At 42.5% G+C, this 20,826-nt stretch overlaps 1 protein-coding gene across 1 annotated transcript in view; it reads right to left on the bottom strand.

The window, feature by feature from the left end:
- The window catches only part of LOC114787546 (protein WWC2-like), a 56,255-nt gene extending 40,696 nt beyond the window's left edge, over positions 1-15,559 (bottom strand). Inside the window, exons 1-2 of the mRNA XM_028975164.1 lie at positions 15,155-15,559; positions 604-713 (exon numbers count right to left, since the gene is read on the bottom strand). Coding sequence (XP_028830997.1) covers positions 604-713; positions 15,155-15,282 — 238 coding nt within the window. The 5' untranslated portion in view covers positions 15,283-15,559. The remainder of the gene's footprint in view (positions 1-603; positions 714-15,154) is intronic.
- Between the last annotated feature and the right edge of the window lie 5,267 nt (positions 15,560-20,826).

Genomic DNA, 20,826 nt, shown 5'->3' with positions numbered 1-20,826 from the left:
ACATATGCACCGTGTGCTGTGCTGCTGTGTATCACAAGTGACAATCACTTCACTTTATTTACTTTATATAATATATTGTAAACCGCTTCGGTCCATGTATTACACAATTTTGTTCATGTAATTGCACAATCTGACATTGTGATTACTGACAGATTGAAGTTTTGTTTCATTTGTAGGAACATACTTTTCCCTCCTCACTAGGCAATTTAGCGAATTTTAATATAAGTAGAACATGTCCGCCAGGACGTGTAGAATTTAGCCTTCCACTAATTCCAATCTAATACAAAACACATATTAAAAATTCGCCTAGATATTTTGAGGTCATCAGTAAGTAAACTTATTGGGTCTGCAGTATTTTGAAGATCTTTAACTTATTTATTTTAAGGATTTAAGGATTACTAGTTATTTTCAATTACATTTAAGGCCTTAATTTTAGACAATCCAATTTAAGACTTTTTAAGGATACGCGGAAAGCCTGTATCACTTGATTCATAATTTCTATTCAAATAATGTTGATAATAAGGTCTATACTACCTGTCTGGAGTATATATTATTGTTACGATAAACAACAATTACCATGCTGAACCTGATGCAAACACTTACTGCTGACATGGTCGATGTAGTAAATCCCAATCTGGGGGTCGTACGCGGCCTCCCATCCCCATGGCAGCTCATCACCCACACAGTCAGCAAATGACAGCGGTTTCGTCAACCTGCAAGATAAGTGAAGAGAGTAAACAGATGCACGTTAAGTGTTTATTTTTCTTTATTTAGAGGGCTATTTTCCCTCTTTTACTATTTTTTTTTCTTTGTGCTTGGCCAAGAGCACATTCTGTTCAGTACGTTAAGGTGACTATGACTGATGAAGGCACCAGGGGAGAAGAAGGGCTGAACAAAGAGCAGGGAAGATGGGTGCAACAATGCAGAAACTGAGAGAAAATAACTTCTGCATTTTTACACTCAGAAATCTATTTAAATTTCAGTCTAAAAGTCAACAATACCAACATTTATTTATGCCTTTAATTAAGGACTATATGTGAAAATAGCAGCATCAAACCAGATCCCGAGCTGTGGAATCTCACTGTAAACCTATCCTCACTGGCTCCACAGGAGAGTTGTAACACAAGACAATGGGTGTGATCTCCAAATGTGCACCATTTTCACTGCCAAAAGATCACTTCAGAGTGACTGAGGGGTCAGTTTGCTCTCAAACAGGATAATATAGCTGGGAGTTTAGTTCAGTCAGTCAGACACACACGTGTTGTTGATGCTTCAGTCACTTGTGCAAGTTTCACACACTCAGACGTGCAGGGATGCTGTCAGCTAATGGAAATAAAACAGCAACAAGAACATTACATTCCTGATCCTCAACAAAGTATGACCAAAGTCTAATATTGGAGTTACAGAGTTGTGTGGTACCAGCCCTCATGCGTGTGTGTGTGTGTGTGTGTGTGTGTGTGTGTGAGAAGACCAAGCGAGCAGTGTGTAAAGTCAGCAAGTTTTCAAAATTTCAGAGTGTGGAAGAGAACGTGAGGTGATTGCCATTGTGAAACACTGCAGCACAGCACACGGTGACACAACAAAATGTGTCTTCTGCATTTAAGCTTGGAGTGGGCTTAAGTGATCTTTTTGGCATTTAAGTGGGCAGCCATGACAGGCAACTGTTCTCTTTAGTCAACATTTATGTTGAAAACTGTATGCTATCATTTACTCCTTTGCCCATAAACCAGAGCACTCCAAAAATATAAACAATCCAACCAGCATTCCATCTATTTTTCAAAGCTGTTCTCTCAGGGCTATGATGATATTTTATCCATTCTACAGTTACAACACAAACCTTTGGATATAAAATGAAAAGCATAGCTGCTTTACTCTCACTACTTTGCTACAGCATTAAACACCTAAATATAAAAGTTTTTAATAATCATATATGCACACACATGTGTTTATGTCACAAACGCATGGCAAGAGGATGGGAAGACACATGCTCTATTTAAACATAACAGTGTTTAATAGTAAATATAATACAAAACACAAAACAAAACCAACATGGACCGAGGGTAGGACTGCCAGTGGACAGATAAGGACAAGGCATGGCATAGATAGATGTATACAGTCTACCACAGGTGAGCACATCAAAGGTTATCATGGAATAATGACAATAAAGAGAATAATGGAAACATAAAGCTCTGGCCTGGAATACACGGAACAAGTGGTCATTCCAAATTAAATTATCAGTAAACATTATGAGTTTTTTCTTTATTAATGAATTCAAATGATTGTCACTAAACCAAATAAGTTTAACTTTCATTTCACTTTCATGCCTGCAGCTTTGTGCTCATCATCAGTTCCAGCATCTGAGGTTCCTGTCAGGGCCAGCAGCAGACCAACACATCTACTGCTGATGGCCACTGAGAGACAGAAAAGGTCAAGGCTACCTGATTAGCACTGTGTGAACACATGCCAGTGGTATGTGGCCTCAGGGCTACTGCACTTATCTAATAAAGATGGGGTCAGAGTTCACATGCAAGGTCAGAGTTCACAGCCTAGGCTGTCTCCAAGGGCCTTCCACGGCCTAAAATATTTCAACTATGAAAAAGGGAAAGGTCATCAGTAATCTGCTGCAAGGTGAAGTAAAACATTCACACAGAATACTACTAATTATACTAACAAGAGGCAATTTTCCCAACAGCATGTATTAATTGGCTGGTTTGTTTTTAATTTTGAGCAAGTGTGGTGAGCCGATTAATTTTGCAACATACTGGGTAAAAGGGGCACACTGTGGAGGATAGACGCTGCTTGACTTGCACAAACACAGGCTGCCTCTGGTTGGCTGTCAGTATGGTATGCACAGGCGCTGCTGTAGTCGAGCCATAAAAGTTAAAAATTAGACAGGGGGAATGTCAGGAATGCACCATCAGCAGGAACAGGAGTCTGTATCTCTGACCGATTGCTCTACTGTATATACCTGTGTGTATCGCTCTCTCGTTTTTTATGCCTTCCTCTTCCATTCTGTCAGCTGACCTTTGCATTCAGTGCTAAAGAACGGAAATGTATATACAAAAAGAAGCAGCACCAAAGATGAGGTTTCTGTCTGTTTCAACCACTTTAGATGCATTTTAATCTCTGTTACTCCCACCAATCAGCTCAAATGATATTAATATTTCTTCATGTTTAAACATTTTATAACTAGTATTTTAATTGCTCTATCAATGGTCAATAACTTTTCATTCATACCTCATTTTGAGTTAATGCTTTCTATGACAAATCTGCATGTGTGGGTTTTAAAATGTATGATTTGGAATGGGGCTGGATATACTAGTTCTTGATCAGGAAAACCGACATAGACCCTCACCTGCCAGACTAGAATAGGTCAGGACTAGGACTGGGCAAAATGATAATTTTTTTTTTTTTTTACTATTCATCATTGATTAATCTAACAATTCATTTTTCCAAATCAGTTTGATTCTGTCACACCGGCAAGGTGACAAGGGATTTTATTAATAATAATAAATACAAATAAACAAGAGCAGCGCATTGGCTAAAAATGGGAATAAAAGGGAGAACATAAACGAGCCCTCAGGCGTGTGGCGGTTGCCAGAACTCAAAAGTGTTGCCAGGTACAAGTTCACCAAAGAGTTCACTAAAATGTCGCCGCTGCAGAAGGGGCGGAGTTACAGTCTTTTAAAGGCGGTCAGAATTGTCGTGATCACCTTGAGCCAATCCTGACAGATTCGAAGCGCAGTTATTTCCATATTAATGTACTAATATAGCAATTTATACATTCTAATTTACATGTCTGAATGAGAAAAAAAATAAGTTTTTACTGAGTTACTGAGGGTGCAGGCAAATTTACCACAGCTTGGCAGCATCATGAAAAGATGAAGCAAAAAAGTCAATTTGGCCCCAAAAAAACAATAGCCTGAAACATAAGTTGGTTTTTGAGCTGCTTAAACATTCATCATGTGATCGGCATCCTGCATACCTATTTGCGCTAGTGGATCAATTTCCTGCCCATTCGCGCTCGTCCTCTTTTTCACAAGCTCACCATATGGTCACCATATATTATTGCCTACTCCAACATTGAGTATAAAGCACAAATCACTTTATAACTTCCTTTTACATTGAAGCGTGTTTCTTTTTGGATTCACTTGCATTGCTGCTACTCGCTAGTGCCGCCATCTTTGTTGGTGCACATATTTTTCACTAATCAGAGTCTGGATTGTTTTCCACTCTTACTATATACTTTCTTAGAGCTTGGTAAGATTCATGATGCATGATTCATGATACATGATGGTAACAATTGTAGTGTGGAACCAAATGGGAAACTGTATTGCATTACATGAATAAATACAAAGCTCTACACTCTATATGAATAGACTGAATTGTTGAATAAAGGTTGTTGAATACAACCTTAAATGTTTAGACCTCTCATGACACAAAATACATATTCTGAGGCCAGCTAAGAGACACTGATAATACCAGAGGTCAAACATCTCTCATTCCATTCGAGGTCCTGTAACTAGCTGTCCAAGACTGGTATATCGTAACCTGCGCTGCCTCAGTTTCAGGCCCTGGAATCCTGATGCATCCTGACCCGCTCTGCCGCTGCATATTTTATAAGCCATGGAAAGTGGAGCCAGCAACACCCCCTTCCCCCAGAGAGAAGCCCTGGTGCTCCACTGACTTTGTAAAATTTGAAGATGGTTGGGTACCACCTTGTCTTCCTAGAACTGGGGCGACATATCACTCAAAGTCATGACGAATACGTTTACACACTTGCGTACACACACACAGGAGTTTTACGGCCCTCACCATGCAATAAATTAGTGCCGGCAGACACAAAGAGCCTTTCCCGAGCCCGGGGCTGCGATAAGATATCAGTATCACGCTTTTGATGGCACCCGACCACGCGAGGGCCTGTTCATCAGCATCCTTTGTGGAAAGTTGCCCAAAGGAAAGCCGGCGTGAGCATGCAGGACACAGATAAGTGTAAAAAGAGAGGCACCCTTCATTTGTCTCTCTCGTCAGTGCAGCCTGCTGGGCTTGATAAAGCAGCACAAATCAAACAGCAGAGACGGTCTGCTAGAAGCCCCTGACATGCTCCGTCATTAGCATGGGTGTTGACAACAGCTCAGAATAAAGGCCAATTACAGTGACAGCAGGGTGGGGGGATATTAAGGCATGGCCAACAGTGCGTTTTGATGCTTTGATATTTTTGGATAGAAGGAACGTAGTTGTGACAGGTACTTATAAAAATTGTGCCTTCTACAGATCCTATTAGGCGAGAGACAAAATTAAGTTTCAGTAAGACGTTTTATGTGTTGAAATTTGCATGGCAACTTTTCATGCAGTGCAAAGTGCATCTGCATCTCCATGATCATGGATTCTCAGACAGCGTAGATCAATAAATATGGCTAATGCAGTGAATCATGATTAAATTCATTTTATTTATTTACACAGAATTGTAGAGGTTTCTTCTTCAGTTACACTGATCACGATATATACGGTATACGATATAACCAGTATCATGGTTATTTTTATCATGGTATAATTCAATATAAAGGTTGAGCAGCATTGTGGTCAGAGGGAAGGCAGAGGGGCGTGAGTCAATGGGAGGAGCAGCTCACCATGTGCATGCATCGCTATGGAGGCAGCCATGTTTTCCCGTCGCCATGGCACCGTGTTGCTTTGTATTTTGTCCCTGTCATCCCCTCCTAAAGCCCCTGAATCCCTTTATGTTAGTGTTTTTTGTTTGTTTTGTTAATTACCGTCCTCACCATCACCACAACAGGACGGAGCAGTGGGGAAAAGGGCTTTCATGTCTGGTTTTGTTCTTTGCCCTAATTAAGAAAGTCGACCAGCCTTAAACAGAGAAGCTGAAAAAAGACGTGGAGGAATGGACAGAACTTGATATGGGCTCGAATTTTCTCTTTTTCCCTTCATGATCTTGCGGAAGACTTTGTGTGTCACTGAAGTCCGATATATTCCCATTTTTCCTTTAGTCTTCAGACCGTTCAACTTTGGAATGGAGATGGCCTGACACGACTGGCCAGCTAATTCTGTAAAATTCTGTAAGTTGGGGGAAAAAAACTTCCACCGCTCCGGGTTTCCTCTGCTCCAGTGAACAGGGCGGTGGTGGTTTCCATGGGGACGAGAGGGGATGGAGGGAAAGGGGAAAACACGAGCGAGGGACGACTGCATACAGAGGAGGGCCACGGCCCGGCTGCGCAGCATATATAACCTGCTGACAGGACGACAGGCCTGCATATATTCAGTTGTTTTATATGAGCACACTTAAACAGGAAACCCCCGCTGCCTGGAAAAGGAACATTTAATCAGCCACGCACACGCATATAAATGCTGTTGTAAGAATGGACATCGCAGGAGCCTGTTTTTGCATTGCATAACAGATGTCTGCAGGGGGAAGTGTAACATTCCTGTGTCGATGGTTGAGGGTGAAGATTCGACACCCCGGTTTTTACATGCCTTTGTCCGACATCAACGTGCGAAGTATCAGCCGTCAGGACCGCCCACCCTCTTTGTCTTCACCAAATGGGAGGCACCGGGGGCGTGACATCAGAAACAACAGGTTCTGATTGGTCAGTGACAACTTCCTGTAGGCCAGTGACAACTTCCTGTAGGCCAGTGACAACTTCCTGTAGGCCAGTGACAACTTCCTGTAGGCCAGGGGTATAAATGTCTGCACACATGTGGAAAAGGGACCTCTGAGCTATCTTGCTCAGGGGGGTTTCCCTCTCTTCCCTTCTCTTTCTCTTCTCCCTCTTTACTCTTTCTTCTCATGTTTACTTTCTCTGTAACCTTGGTACCTCTTTACATTCAATATTCACATGTAACTACAATAATTATTTACCGGTGTTAATAAATTAGAAACTGTTCATTTCTAACCTCTGTTGTGCCATGCCTCTTTCTGCCAGGTAACATCAAATTGGAGTGGTTGAATACAGTGCTTTGTGTGGAGGGAGAAAGAGTTTTTTCTACACACTCTATTCTCTTCTCCAACGCCACATGGTCTTCATGTGCGTTTTTTACAAATGGTGATCCCGACGTGATACCTTTGCTCGAATGTGGATCTGTGACCGTAAGTCTCTTTTATCTGAATTTTACTGCATAGGGAGGAATAGAATCTATGTGCTTTAATTTAAATAAAAAGGATCTACATATCCTAAAAAGCCCGGGACCGTAGAAACCGAGGCATTTCTAAATCCAGATCCAGTCCGACAAGGTATAAAATGAACATTGACTAATTACTGTATCACTTACAATGTGGCATGTAGATATGGCTGGCACAATAGATGAACCCACAAACCAAACTGTAACCAGTAATAACCAGGATTTGTGACATTTTAGATTACTGGTATTACATTGAACATCATAAACCATGTCCCACGGTGAACAATTTGATAATAACTGATCAGGGATTGGAAATTGCACTGTTAAACTTAAATGTTTTTATTTTAAATTCATGTTCAGTATGATCAACATGTTTAGGATCAGAATTTAAATTTATGTGAAACTGTTTCTCTCTCTGAACACCTCAACAATGCCATAATCTCAAATAATAGCTTTTAGTGATAAAGGTGTAATTCTCTAATCACATGGCAACAAGCGGGATTTTATTTGTGTTTATTTTTCCGGCCACTGTTGTTGATTGAACTTCGTTAAGCCGATGCAAATTCGCAGAGTTATGAATTCCCTAATAAAGGTGTAATTCTCCAATCACATGGCAACAAGCGGGACTTTTTTATTTATTTGTGTTTATTTTTCCGGCCACTGTTGTTGATTGAACTTCGTTAGCCGGTGCAAATCCGCAGAGTTATGAATTCCCTAATAAAGGTGTAATTCTCCAATCACATGGCAACAAGCGGGACTTTTTTATTTATTTATTTGTATTTATTTTCCCAGCCACTGTTGTTGATTAGACTTGATAAGCCGATGCAAATTCGCAGAGTTATGAATTCCCTGATATCATTTTAAGCCTCCCACTATATTTACATGTTTTTTGCATTACAGTATCTGATCATTGTTGTCATTTGTTTTCCTGGTTTGGTTTTAATGTACGATGAACACTGTTTTTCTACATGCACAATCTGTATGCAAACCTCATCACACTCCAGACAAAGAACCCAACCAAGTGTGAAAAGCCCTGGATCCAGTTGAATATTCTATGTATGCTGCTGTGTTTGATCTATGCCAAGAAGACAGGTTTCCCTACAAGGGTGACCTCAGATGCCTGAGGATCACAAAGGACACAGAACCACAACTATCGGCTACATTTGAATTCCCGACTGACCAGGAAGCAAGCAGATACACAATCATGACCCAATTGTGATCCCCATGGACCCTGAATACTCGAGTGCCCCAGGGGATCAACCGGCCGTCTGTAAGAATGGACATCGCAGGAGCCTGTTTTTGCATTGCATAACAGATGTCTGCAGGGGGAAGTGTAACATTCCTGTGTCGATGGTTGAGGGTGAAGATTCGACACCCCGGTTTTTACATGCCTTTGTCCGACATCAACGTGCGAAGTATCAGCCGTCAGGACCGCCCACCCTCTTTGTCTTCACCAAATGGGAGGCACCGGGGGCGTGACATCAGAAACAACAGGTTCTGATTGGTCAGTGACAACTTCCTGTAGGCCAGTGACAACTTCCTGTAGGCCAGTGACAACTTCCTGTAGGCCAGTGACAACTTCCTGTAGGCCAGGGGTATAAATGTCTGCACACATGTGGAAAAGGGAGCTCTGAGCTATCTTGCTCAGGGGGGTTTCCCTCTCTTTCCCTTCTCTTTCTCTTCTCCCTCTTTACTCTTTCTTCTCATGTTTACTTTCTCTGTAACCTTGGTACCTCTTTACATTCAATATTCACATGTAACTACAATAATTATTTACCGGTGTTAATAAATTAGAAACTGTTCATTTCTAACCTCTGTTGTGCCATGCCTCTTTCTGCCAGGTAACATCAAATTGGAGTGGTTGAATACAGTGCTTTGTGTGGAGGGAGAAAGAGTTTTTTCTACACACTCTATTCTCTTCTCCAACGCCACATGGTCTTCATGTGCGTTTTTTACACTGTAAAATACAGCCTGCATGTGGCAATTTGTGATGCCAGTTTTGTGGTTCCAATTTTTGTCCAGAATAGTAGATAATCTGTCCGACAGCAACAATCCCTTTTTTGCTCTACCTAGACTCTACTGTAGTGTAATGCATGTTCAAGGTCTTATTTTTCAGAACAGGTATAGAATGCACCTCAGTAATAAATTCCTGGCTCATTCATTGAATACAGTGACAGATACAAATACAGCATTAAAAAATCCCTGTGAAGATGTGTGAAATGTAGCACACACAAAACAACTTTACTCGCCTCATGCAGAAGAAACCTCGGAATTCTCTAACTAGGGTAACCAAACAGACCTCCAGCAGTCCTCCTTTATTCAATTCAGTAATTCTGCATTTATCATGCTAAATGGACCTACAATTTTGGACAACCACACAGCCTACTGGTGCCTATTGGTGCACTATACACACAATTCCAGTCAAATATTGAATCAAATAGTTTGACTAAAGGTCCTGGTCAACAGATTATTTCTTTATTCTCTGTGTTCTGCCCTGTGTCTACCTTAAAAATATAAGACAACCTATATTGACTACATAACATTACATTTGATAGCCTTTTTGAAATCATACTCAAGAAAAATGTTCTTGAAAGAGCAAAGTGTGCCGTTGACATTTCTTGTATCATGTGTAATGTTGCAGACACATGAAGCCGAAGAGCCTTGATTAGGCTATGAGCCGTGGACGTTCCGAGGGGCGAAGCACTGGAGCTGCAGAAGGAGAGACTCCCTCGTCGTAACTGGTGCCATTAGTCCTGACAGGGCCATCAGCGAGGCTGTGAATCACTGGTTGGTGACCATGGGCCAGACACTCTTAAGAGACTTCGCACAGGCTGCCTGAGACTGTGATGAAAGTGTAGACCATGACAGGCGAAATTGGGAGAAAGGTCCAGCTGACGCTGCAATGGACATGAAGCTGGGCAAATGAAGTGCCTTAGTAACTGGGCTCCCCAGAAGACAGAAAATGTGATGCGGAGGAGGACGTGGGAGTGGTCATGTTTTCCAAACACGTCTTTGCTGGAGTGGGACTGACGTCAGTTCAGGTCGCAGGGGTACTGACCTTCAAAATTATTCATAGGCAGTCAAAAGAAATGACTAAATGTTGGATGATAGTCTTAGTTTTGGAAAACTAAATCTCCAATTCGGGATCAAATCATAAATCCTCATGCGTGGATTCTAAATCCGAGCCAAACGGCCCCCAAAGGTATAGAGCTATATGGCAGGTACACAAGACAAAAAAAGAAAGCTTTCTACGACCTTCCTTAAATGATCCCAAAGGGCTTTAAGTGTCCTCATTCCATTAATTACTGGGCATTTGTGATTTGCTGAAAAATAACCTGTAGCCTGGTTGAAATATGAGCTGTCTGGTGGCTGTGGAGATTTGTGGTTTTGCCTGACTCGCAGGCCAGCTCTAAATCCGGAGAAGGTTACCACCAGGGAGAAACAGATGGACGTGGAGACGTGGAAGCATCTTCTGTTTCTGCATGTCTGTTGCCATTTCTGTATAAATCAGCAGCAGCTCGACCCTGTACAAAACCGGGCCGGAAACTGACGAGAGATCATGGCCGTGGATGTGGCGGAATTGACGGATAGGAGCATGGCGTCACGGTGAAGGACCACAGGAATGTCTTCTTCACCGTGAGCAGAACATGACTAACAACGCTGAGAGACGCATACCACACACACCAGCGTCACAGAGAACATGGGAATCAGCACGTGGGAGGTGAGATTAACTCGACCTGCTCGTGATGACAGACTGGCTGAAATGCTCAGCATGTTAACACAGATGTAAGATCTTTCGCTTGCACAGACACTGAACATTTTTATTCTTAAGTGTTTTGTATCGAAAGGCAACCACCTAGTCATACTTTTCTCAGTCTCCTCTCTAACACTCCAAGCCCTTGAAAAGCATGCTTTTGAATCAAACGTGCAGGACTCAAGCAAAAAAAAAGAACGGCCTTATTCTGGTGAAATAAAGCTTAAACAAATAAAACAATGCTTCACCGGTTTGATCAAAGTTTCCCGACTCTGTGTATGTGTGCGATAAAAAATCTCATCCCCAGATAAAATGCCTTCATGATTATCAGCTAGCCGGGGTGACGGAAAGGCCGGGACTCTCGCTGGCTGATACAGGGATGAATAAAGCGGAGAGGAATGAGGAAGTGCAGCGGCAACAATTACGCTGTGATGCCACGGACTGTTACAGCCTTAAACTGTTTACCCACGCATTGTGAGCGAAAAAGCGACCGCTTAGGTGTTTTGTTTGAAATATGACATTAAATCCTTTAAGAAAACAATGCAAACAAGCCACTATAAATGCTGCAGTACACTTCAGCTTGGCTTCATATTGGCATTTTATTACTATAAATTTGAACAGTCTTCATATCCACACTGAGGCCTCTGACTCCTTTAACTAATGCCGAGGCTCTCCGGGATCTGACGGCCTACTCCACATGAACGATGAGCCACTGTCAGCTGCTTTCTCTCAACAGGTCGCACAGACAGGAGGAAGCACAGGAGAGAGGCTGTAGAAGCAGTTCTGCTGAGGACCGCGCGCTGAAGTCATGCAGATGTTCCTCAAAAGGGATCCATAAATAAACGCGGCACATGAACAGTAACTGCTGGGGTTTCGCAAGAGCGGCACGGGAGAAATGAGTCAAGGGCTCTGCAGATTCCGTTCTGCCGCATTGGATGTTTCCTGACCACCAGGAACAGGATTTGTAGGAACTGGACGTCACTTGTGTGCTTACCATCTCTGAACACCTACAGTACAGGCCAAAAGTTTGGACACACCTTCTCATTTAATGTGTTTTCTTTATTTTCATGACCATTTACGTTGGTAGATTCTCACTGAAGACATCAAAACTAAGAATGAACACATGTGGAGTTATGTACTTAACAAAAAAAGGTGAAATAATCGAAAACATGTTTTATATTCTAGTTTCTTCTAAATAGCCGCCCTTTGCTCTGATTACCGCTTTGCACACTCTTGGCATTCTCTCGATGAGCTTCAAGAGGTCGTCACCTGAAATGGTTTTCCAACAGTCTTGAAGGAGTTCCCAGAGGTGTTTAGCACTTCACTCCGCGGTCCAGCTCACCCCAAACCATCTCTTTTGGGTTCAGGTCCGGTGACTGTGGAGGTCAGGTCTCCACTTTTTATTAAGTACATAACTCCACATGTGTTCATTCATAGTTTTGATGCCTTCAGTGAGAATCTACCAACGTAAATGTCATTGAAAATAAAGAAAACACATTGATGTGAGGTGTGTCCACACTTTTGGCCTGTACTGTAGATGTTCAAGGGTACCGTGGCAAAGCTAAAAACAATGCTAAAACACAAACGATGCAGACAAAACACCTGCTATCGCAGAAAAGAGGACTGATGTACTTAAAGCTGTTTTATAGATTTTTATTGCAAAGTCCTTTTTTCTTTCAACGGTTTTGTATGGAAGAAGCAGCTCTCTTCCTTTTTGAGGAGTTCATTTTTATATTTATTTTAAACTATTCAGCAAGATACAACTGAGTCTGATTGGACATTGGAAATTAGCAGAAAACAAGAACAGCCTGAGGAACACTGAAGGAACATGCAAGCTCAAGCAGGGGCCACCACAGAAAGTAACCCAGGTGTCCATGTTGTAAGGGACCAGGGATATACCTGCTCAGCAACCACACAGTGTTTAACACACAATCTACTGAGGCTCTCTTCTAAAGTCATTGATTTTGGTTTAGGTAACGTCTGCATGAGGCAACGTCAGCATGCAATGAGCGTTACAGTAATAGCTCTCGATGAAGCCACAAGCCACACATTTACACTGAACACACACAATTACCACACACTGGAAACACGCTGACCTGTGTTTACAGAGAACTGGATTTGCCATTTCTGCCATCGTCTTCACAAAAGATCATATCGTGTCTAAATGATTTCTTTAAACATCAGATTACTCCACAGACTCATGTTCTAGTTTTGCTTAGCAGTACAAGCACGGATCCTGACTCCTGACCAACAAAAGCCCAGGGCAGACTCTGTCTGTCTAGGCTGTTTTCTGTCAGAACTCTCCCCTTGTTCCTCCAGACGAACGTGACAATGCAGAGAAAGGAGAAGGAAGGGGGGGTTGAGGGTGATGGTCTTAAAAACCCCGCCTTTTTTCACACATTCCAATGCCGGCCATTGACCCTCCGTCAGCCCTGTTTCCACTAATACATCTCCTAATATGCACACACACTTACTTAACACAGACTGAATGTACACACACACACACACACACACACACACCTTCTCAGCCCCCTCGAGACCCCAAATTTACAACATCATGCCGGATCAGCATAGCCAAACTCCTCTATGTTCGGCCCATAATCCTGCCTGTCCGGGTGCACAGCCCTCTCTCGCTCTCTCTCTGAGCTGACAGTAAATAACAGCCTTATTGCCCCCCCCCCCCCCCCCACCTCCACCTGCTCAGAAACACACAGCAGGAGGACGTGGTTGCCATGGAGATGTCAGCATCACAGTGGGGGCAAGGAGCCCTCCTACCCTGGTGGGGAGCCGGGACCACTCATCGCACATCATGCACATGAGAAGCATGGATGTGTGCATAGTGCTCTCTCCACAGGCACCTACCGGACCTTCAGGAGGTGGCAGCTCAACCATTTCGCATTTCATGTACCTGTCCAAACGGTTTTGCCATTCAGCGGCGCTGACACACACATCAAATGCACAGCTGTCGCTCCACACTGCGCCGAGTGAAACAAACAAAAAAATTCTGTCTTGTATTTTTGTTTGATGTGTGTGTTACTGAATCCATCTAGACGTCCAGAGAACTTTTAGTCTACCTAAATTAAACCTAAACACACACAGAAAAGTCTAAGAAAACACACAGAAAAAAAGCACCTGTTCAATAACTGTTGAAGAACATCTTGATGGTTGGTCATTTTTCTACAGTCTTGAACGTTTTGAAAGTGTAGATAGTGAAGTGTAGAGATGGTGGTGACACTGTCTATTCCATCTAAGCAAGCGTAATATATAACAGATATGTTCAAATATGTCTGCTTAAAAACCCAATTAAATTTACCCCCCAAACCCCCCAAAAAGTTATGATGTATATATATGTCTCACATATTTCTAACTATGTTTAAAATAGCATACTATTTACGACAGAAGTGATGCTCACTAGTAGAAAATTACTTAAATAAATTAAGAAAATTAAGTGGAATGAGACTGACATTTTCCACGCTATTGCTACCCATCACACCAGGCCATCGTGTGAATAAATGTGATTTTATTTGGATCTAGTGCATACAGATAGGGGCTTATCCAGTAGGACCAGCTCGTGATAAATCATTATTGGGAGGATATATCCAGCGGTAAAGTTACCTTCACCTACTTTGTATCCATATCGTACCATTTTTATCATATTGCTAATACACAGCACAGGTTTTTATTTTTAATAGGGGTGTCATGGACAGTCAAGCTTTATTGGTGAAGTTACCAAATGAGGTTATTAAGATGTAGTAACGTGTGTATGAACGTGTGAAAAGTGCTGCTTCGTTTGGATCGACCTTCTTCCTGCCCCTCCTGACGTTAAACATGGAGACCCGAGCCCGGCAGAACCAGGCCACTTCCCCCCTTCAGGCCCCGTGGGCTTCGGACGAACCGTAGAGCAAACGCAGCGGGTTCGCAGCGAGAAGCGTGGGAGACATTATATCGGCCCACGGCCATTTCTGCTCGGAAACGGTCCTTCCTTTGTGCCCCCTTCCCCGGACACGCATCCCCGCCGCCACGGCGCACGTCCTGCCGACTTTCCCCACTACATCCTCGCGTGGAGGGGGGGAAGTTTCGCCGAGTCCCACGCGCCATTTCCAGGGTGGAAAATGCTCGAAATTCGCCGCGTCTGCTCCCAAACAAAGTTGAGCGGACGCGGTCCGCGGGCCGTGCGCCTGTCACCGCCCGCACGGCCCGCTCGGGGTTCGGGAGCCGCGCTTGTCAACTTCCAGCCCGGCCGACCGCTGACGCACAGCCGCCTACCTGTCCCTGGGGTCAATCCAGCTGGTTTGCCTGGTGTTGTGGTCGATGTAGAAAACTTTTCCGTCGTAATCCGTCGCCTCCTCCCAGCCGTCGGGCAACGGCAGCTGTCCGTTCCCCTTTCTAGGCATAGTCACCCGCAAAAAAGTTCCGCCATAAGTCGCGTAAACGAGCCCCGCGGAGCTACAGAGCTGCGCGCACGTCCGCGACTCGCCCTCCCCCGTCCTCCATCTTAGTTCCGAACAGTCTGGACGGACACGAGTCCGTTCCCGGCCAGCCGCTCATTAGCATGGCATTAGCATAACGCTTCATTTGCATACGCATTCCTGAGCGCGACATTCCGCGCGGCTGTAACCCTTTCGGGCGCGACGCGGCGACGCTGTCGCGCCGCTCCGGTCCCGGCCTGCCTTCCTGCCGCGGCCCGCGAAGGAAAGAAGCTCTTAACGCGACCAAACTACCGGGAGTTCGTGTCGTCTGTACAACAAATTAAATAAAGCAAATAACGTACAACTTAAAATAATGCGTTTCATTACTTATTACATTTGTTTAAAAAAATGTAATACAGCCAGTTAATGTGTTGGTTTAACTTTCACCTTTGGTTGGTTTTATAAGTGTCTTCAGGTAAAGTTTGGACTGGGTTCTCACGTGTGAGGCCCAGGGGCCCGTGGCACATGTGTGCAAGGGTTTGAATCACCCACAGCTGCCGCTCATTCCATGGGGGGGTTAAAACCCCTTATCCAGAGCGACTTACAATCAGTAGTTACAGGAACAGCCCCTCCTGGAGACACTCAGGGTTAAGTGTCTTGCTCAGGAACACAATGGTAGTAAGTGGGATTTGAACCTGGGTCTTCCGGTTCATAGGTGTGTGTGTTACCCACTAGGCTACTACCACCCACTTTTTGTTGTGTCACAGTGTGCGTTTTCACAATCACTCCACTTTTGTGTGCAGCACAAGGTGCATTTGGGTTTTGCCGTTTATCTATTACCATCTGTATGCCTGTGTGTGTTCCTTTGCTTTGTCTTTTGGCCATCAAGCCCTTTTTCTTTTCTGTTAATTAAAATATCAATTATTTTTACAGTGTCAAGAATTTACGCCTCCTCACCTCAAGCCTGCATTGCCTCGCATCACGTTAATTTAGCTCTGTAAATTGTGAACAGGGGGCTTTTAGACTTTTATTTGTTTATTCATTATTCTTCATTTTTACAATTTGAGAAGGTTATCCCAGAAATCCACATACCTTTATTTATTTTAAAAGTATTGAATTGTTGTAAATTTAATTCAGCAGATCCAGTTAAGAATTTTCTGGGATGGACATTCATGGTGCCTATGTATTCAATTATGAATGCCTTGTTTTTATGTGTAATTCATTCAAGTGAATAAAAAAGGAAAGCAAAACACCAGTCATTTTGAATATGAGACAAAAGATATTCACCATTCCTGGAGTGAGATTATCATAATGCAGGCATTTGTTTAAAGATAAAAGCACTGAGAAGGAGGGTTGGCAGAAGGTAACTATTTCATAATTAATCATTTTAGTCTAAGGTCCATCTCCAGTCTTCACATTTATCAGGGTCTTTGGTTCAGGGGCCGTTTCTTATGTGGATGACTTTTGGTATCTCTACTTCCAGTGAGAACTCTGATCAAAGGTGTTCATGCTCTTCCTGCTGGCCCATCATCACTTCTGCTCTGCATCTGATATTCTGTCTCACTGGCAAAAAGCATAAGTTACACAGAGGTCAGTAGGTGGGTGGGGGTGAAAAAGGAGAGGAGAGACGCAAGAATGAAAACAAAGACGGCGAGAAACATGAGTGTATGAGCCGAAAGTGGGAAAGGGTTGGCGAAGTCAGGAGAAAAAGTGTTGAGTGAACAAGTTGAACAAGTGTGTGTGTGTGTGTGTGTGCTTGCTTTAACACTCACACACTCAAAGAAAAAGATGACCTATTTCTGTTGGAAGGTGCGAGATGAAATAAATCATTCACGCACCACCGGTAAACACCTCACTTTTGTTCTGACTCCATTTTCAAAACTCAATTTGGTGGTTGAGGGACACCTTCCACCTTTGTCTCGCATCTGCTGAACAAGCTGGAGTTGAATTTAGAAACAGGAAAGTTCCACTTTCCACCCATTTTTCCTGTCATGTTTGATGAATGGTGGCTTATGGGCTGGTGAGACGGGGTCTTTCCTGTGGAACAGCTTGCTTGTTGTCTTGTTGCGGGATGTCATCTCATCGGACTGAGGGACATTTTTTTTAATATAATGGTGTAACCTTATTCTCTCAGGTTACCTGACAATTGTTTCTCGTCTTAAAAACTGTTGCAGGTGAAACAAGAAATAGTAAAAAAAATACTACCTCCATTTATTCATGGTCAAACCTTTCAAACCCCAGGATAAAACATAAAATGAAGGATAATGCATGTTCACATGATAATCCTTGCTGCATTTCTGTGGCGTTAGGTCACAGACCCCGTGCTCTGCTTGTGGTCTTACATGAGCATTCCGCTGCATTCCCATCATTCATTGCTGAAAGGAAGCCCAGTGGCTCATTCCTTCATTTGTTAATGAGCTAAATTTGCTCTAGTCATGAACGTGTTCTGACCTATCTGGTTTAATCACTCCCTTTGCCAAATACATTTGTCCCATTTCAGTTAAAACACAATACAGTGCATTAGTTTTAAATTTTTACTTGTAAATTCAGTCACTTACTTATTCTAGCTTCATGGGGCAGTAGTGGATTAGTGGGTACGGAAGCGGGCTCTCTAAGGGAGATGGGTTAAATGCAGAGGGCATATTGAGTGAATTCATAGCATGCACCGTGCACTATGCTGTGTAACACAATGACAAAACAAACGCAAAAGTTTCTGGACTACAATGCACACAAGGATACAAGTAAAAATATAAAGTGGCATTTAGAAAGAAATCTGACAAGTGGTGTAAACAAACAAAACTACACTGTAATCAACTGCATGAATAAAAAAATGTCATTTTTAATATAGAGTGCCACTCTTGAGCCACCATCGTTGTAGAAGAAAACCCTCTGTGGCAGAGAATATCATAATATATCATGTAAACCTGTATGATGGAGACTTGACTGTCACAGCAGCACGGGTATTGCAAGTTCATGGAAATGCTCCGCAGTCTCTAATGTGAACCAGGGTGAATGTGCGGCATTAAAGTGTGGCATTGTAAAACTGTGGAGTAAAACTCTCTCTACACACAAAAGCACTGTATTCAAACCACTTCAACTTGATGTTACCTGGCAGAAAGAGGCATGACACAATAGAGGTTAAAAGGATGAACAGTTTCTAATTTATTAACACCAGTAGATTATTATTGCAGTTACATGGAAATATTGTATGTAAAAAAGGTACCAATGTTACAGAGAAAACCAAAATGAAAGACAGGAGGAAAAGATAGAGAAAAGACAGAAAAACCTGAACCAAGCGTCAGAGACATCACCTGATCCAGGAGAAAAATGGGTAGAGAGAAAAGACTCGAGAACTGGAAGGCCCAGTTCCGATGGAAAAGAATCTGAGAAAAAAAGCCCCCCGCTACCACATGTGAACATCCTTTATACATTTGACCCACAGGAAGTTGTCACAGACCAATCAGAATTTGTTGTTTCTGTCGTCACGCCCTCAGAGTCTCCCATCTGGGACAGACAAAGAGAGCAGGCGATCTCAAAAAACATGGCTGTCGCTTCACACCTATTATTTTCCAAATGGTCACAAGAACAAAGAGGTGTTTGCCTCTCCACAAGGCAAAGTTGCAGAAGTACCGTGGTCCTGCAGAACACCCCATCTTACAGCATAATTTATCAGGCAGATACGGTATAAAAGAACAATTGCAGACAGCCCTTCCTAGACCTTAACCAATATGCAAGCAACTAAAGAAATGATGAGACACTGTGGTTTTCTGTGTGTGTAGGTGGCTTTGGGACGTTGCGCCTGATTATGTATGAGCCATTGTGCTTTTAATTGCATCGTCATTGGGCTGTGTCTGTTCGCTCTCCTTGAAAGACTCTGGGCAATGTGGTAAAAGGCAATTGCACATATGCACCCAAAAGGCAGACATGCAGCACTCATTAGTTACACTGAAGCCATTTTTTCCCTTGGTTTAAGTAAATATCAAGCACCCGTAAGGAGTGGGAAATCCACAGCCATTTTACAGACTTTATATTCTGCAGCATTTTTTGTGACACTGCCTGAGCATAGTTCCAGTGGTAGTTTTAGTGGAGATTGTTGGTTTGTACCTAATGGATATACGATCATCTAAAAGAATCTGTATGTGGCTAAACTGAATATCTCTAGAGTGTGAGAGTAAAAGCTCCGAGAGGAAAACCCACATGTACACAGGGACCTGGAAAAGTGGTGCAGGGAGAGTTTATATATTGCAATACAAAAAATTGGTCTGATGGGAATTATTTCAAGATGTTCTCCTTTAAGTAACTCTCCATATTTTCTACTAATGAACTAAAACAAAATAATTCATTTCAGACTTATTTACCAGCAAACCCAAGCCATTGTTGGCTTGTATCTCAGTTTTGTGAAAAACTGTAGGTGAAGAATAAGAAGATTATTTCATTGTAATGAAATGTTAAGCCCTTATGCACATGAAGCATTAGGACAGCAATAGCTGTGAAGCTGACAAATGCAGGATATTGCATTTATTTCCTCTTGTAACACTGTGCTTTGAATAAATTTCATTGTTATAATAAGAATTAAATTGGGCATATTTATAGAATGAAAGATAATCTGTCTTGATGAATTTTCAAATGAACAGTTTGTTTAACTAAAGGAGATGACATGAGGGCCATAGTGTAAAATTGTAAAAGAGAGGCACATTTGGTACATTCTGTACATATTATTAATAAAGAAAATACCAAGATAATTATCAAAGGATTCATCGATGACAAGTTGGTATAAACACCACAAAAACCTGAAAGCGAGACAACAAAAGACTCCGAGATCATGGTCACAAGTATAGCTTCCCTTTGGAAGCTATGAGATTTACTGATGAACATGCAGCCAACTACTTTCTGCAAATTAAAATGCTCGACATAAGACTATGTGATCTATCGGCAGCATGTCTCTTTTGTCAAATGCCAAAACTGGTGGCCATAAGAGAGAACCCTACCTACATACGGTGATGGGAGTGATTTGAGGATCAAATTAAATCACACAACACATCAGGCAACTGTATTTGTTCTATGGACATGCTTGTCAGTCATTATTCATGAGCGGCATTGAGACAGTGTGTGGTCATCAGTGATTGAAAATGAATTGCCTACACTGTTCTAATATACTTATATGCACTGTTTTGGTGTATATAAGATTTGATTACATTGTATTGTACATTGCATATTATCGTTGTTTTTGTACTGTTGTGCTTGAGAGACACCATCCAATTCCTTGTATGTGTTCACTGAAATATTTGGCTAATAAACACGATTCTGATCCAGGTTCTAATGGGAATGTGGCCGGGTCGGAATTTTTCTTGGCCTCAGACATGGAAAACCTCAATACTGCCCCATGCTGGACACGGCCCGTACTACACATGCGTTAAACACAGACCACGTAAATAAATTAAAGACACAACACACGTTTCATGCGCATTATGTTACCAAAATGATATAACACACTTAAAAAATGCGAAGAAACAGACAGCTCTGAAACAC

Source organism: Denticeps clupeoides, chromosome 4 (assembly GCF_900700375.1).
Source record: "Denticeps clupeoides chromosome 4, fDenClu1.1, whole genome shotgun sequence".
NCBI classification, from domain to species: Eukaryota; Metazoa; Chordata; class Actinopteri; order Clupeiformes; family Denticipitidae; genus Denticeps; species Denticeps clupeoides.
Note: the sequence above shows the minus strand (reverse complement) of the source record. Positions and strands in the feature narration are given on the sequence as shown.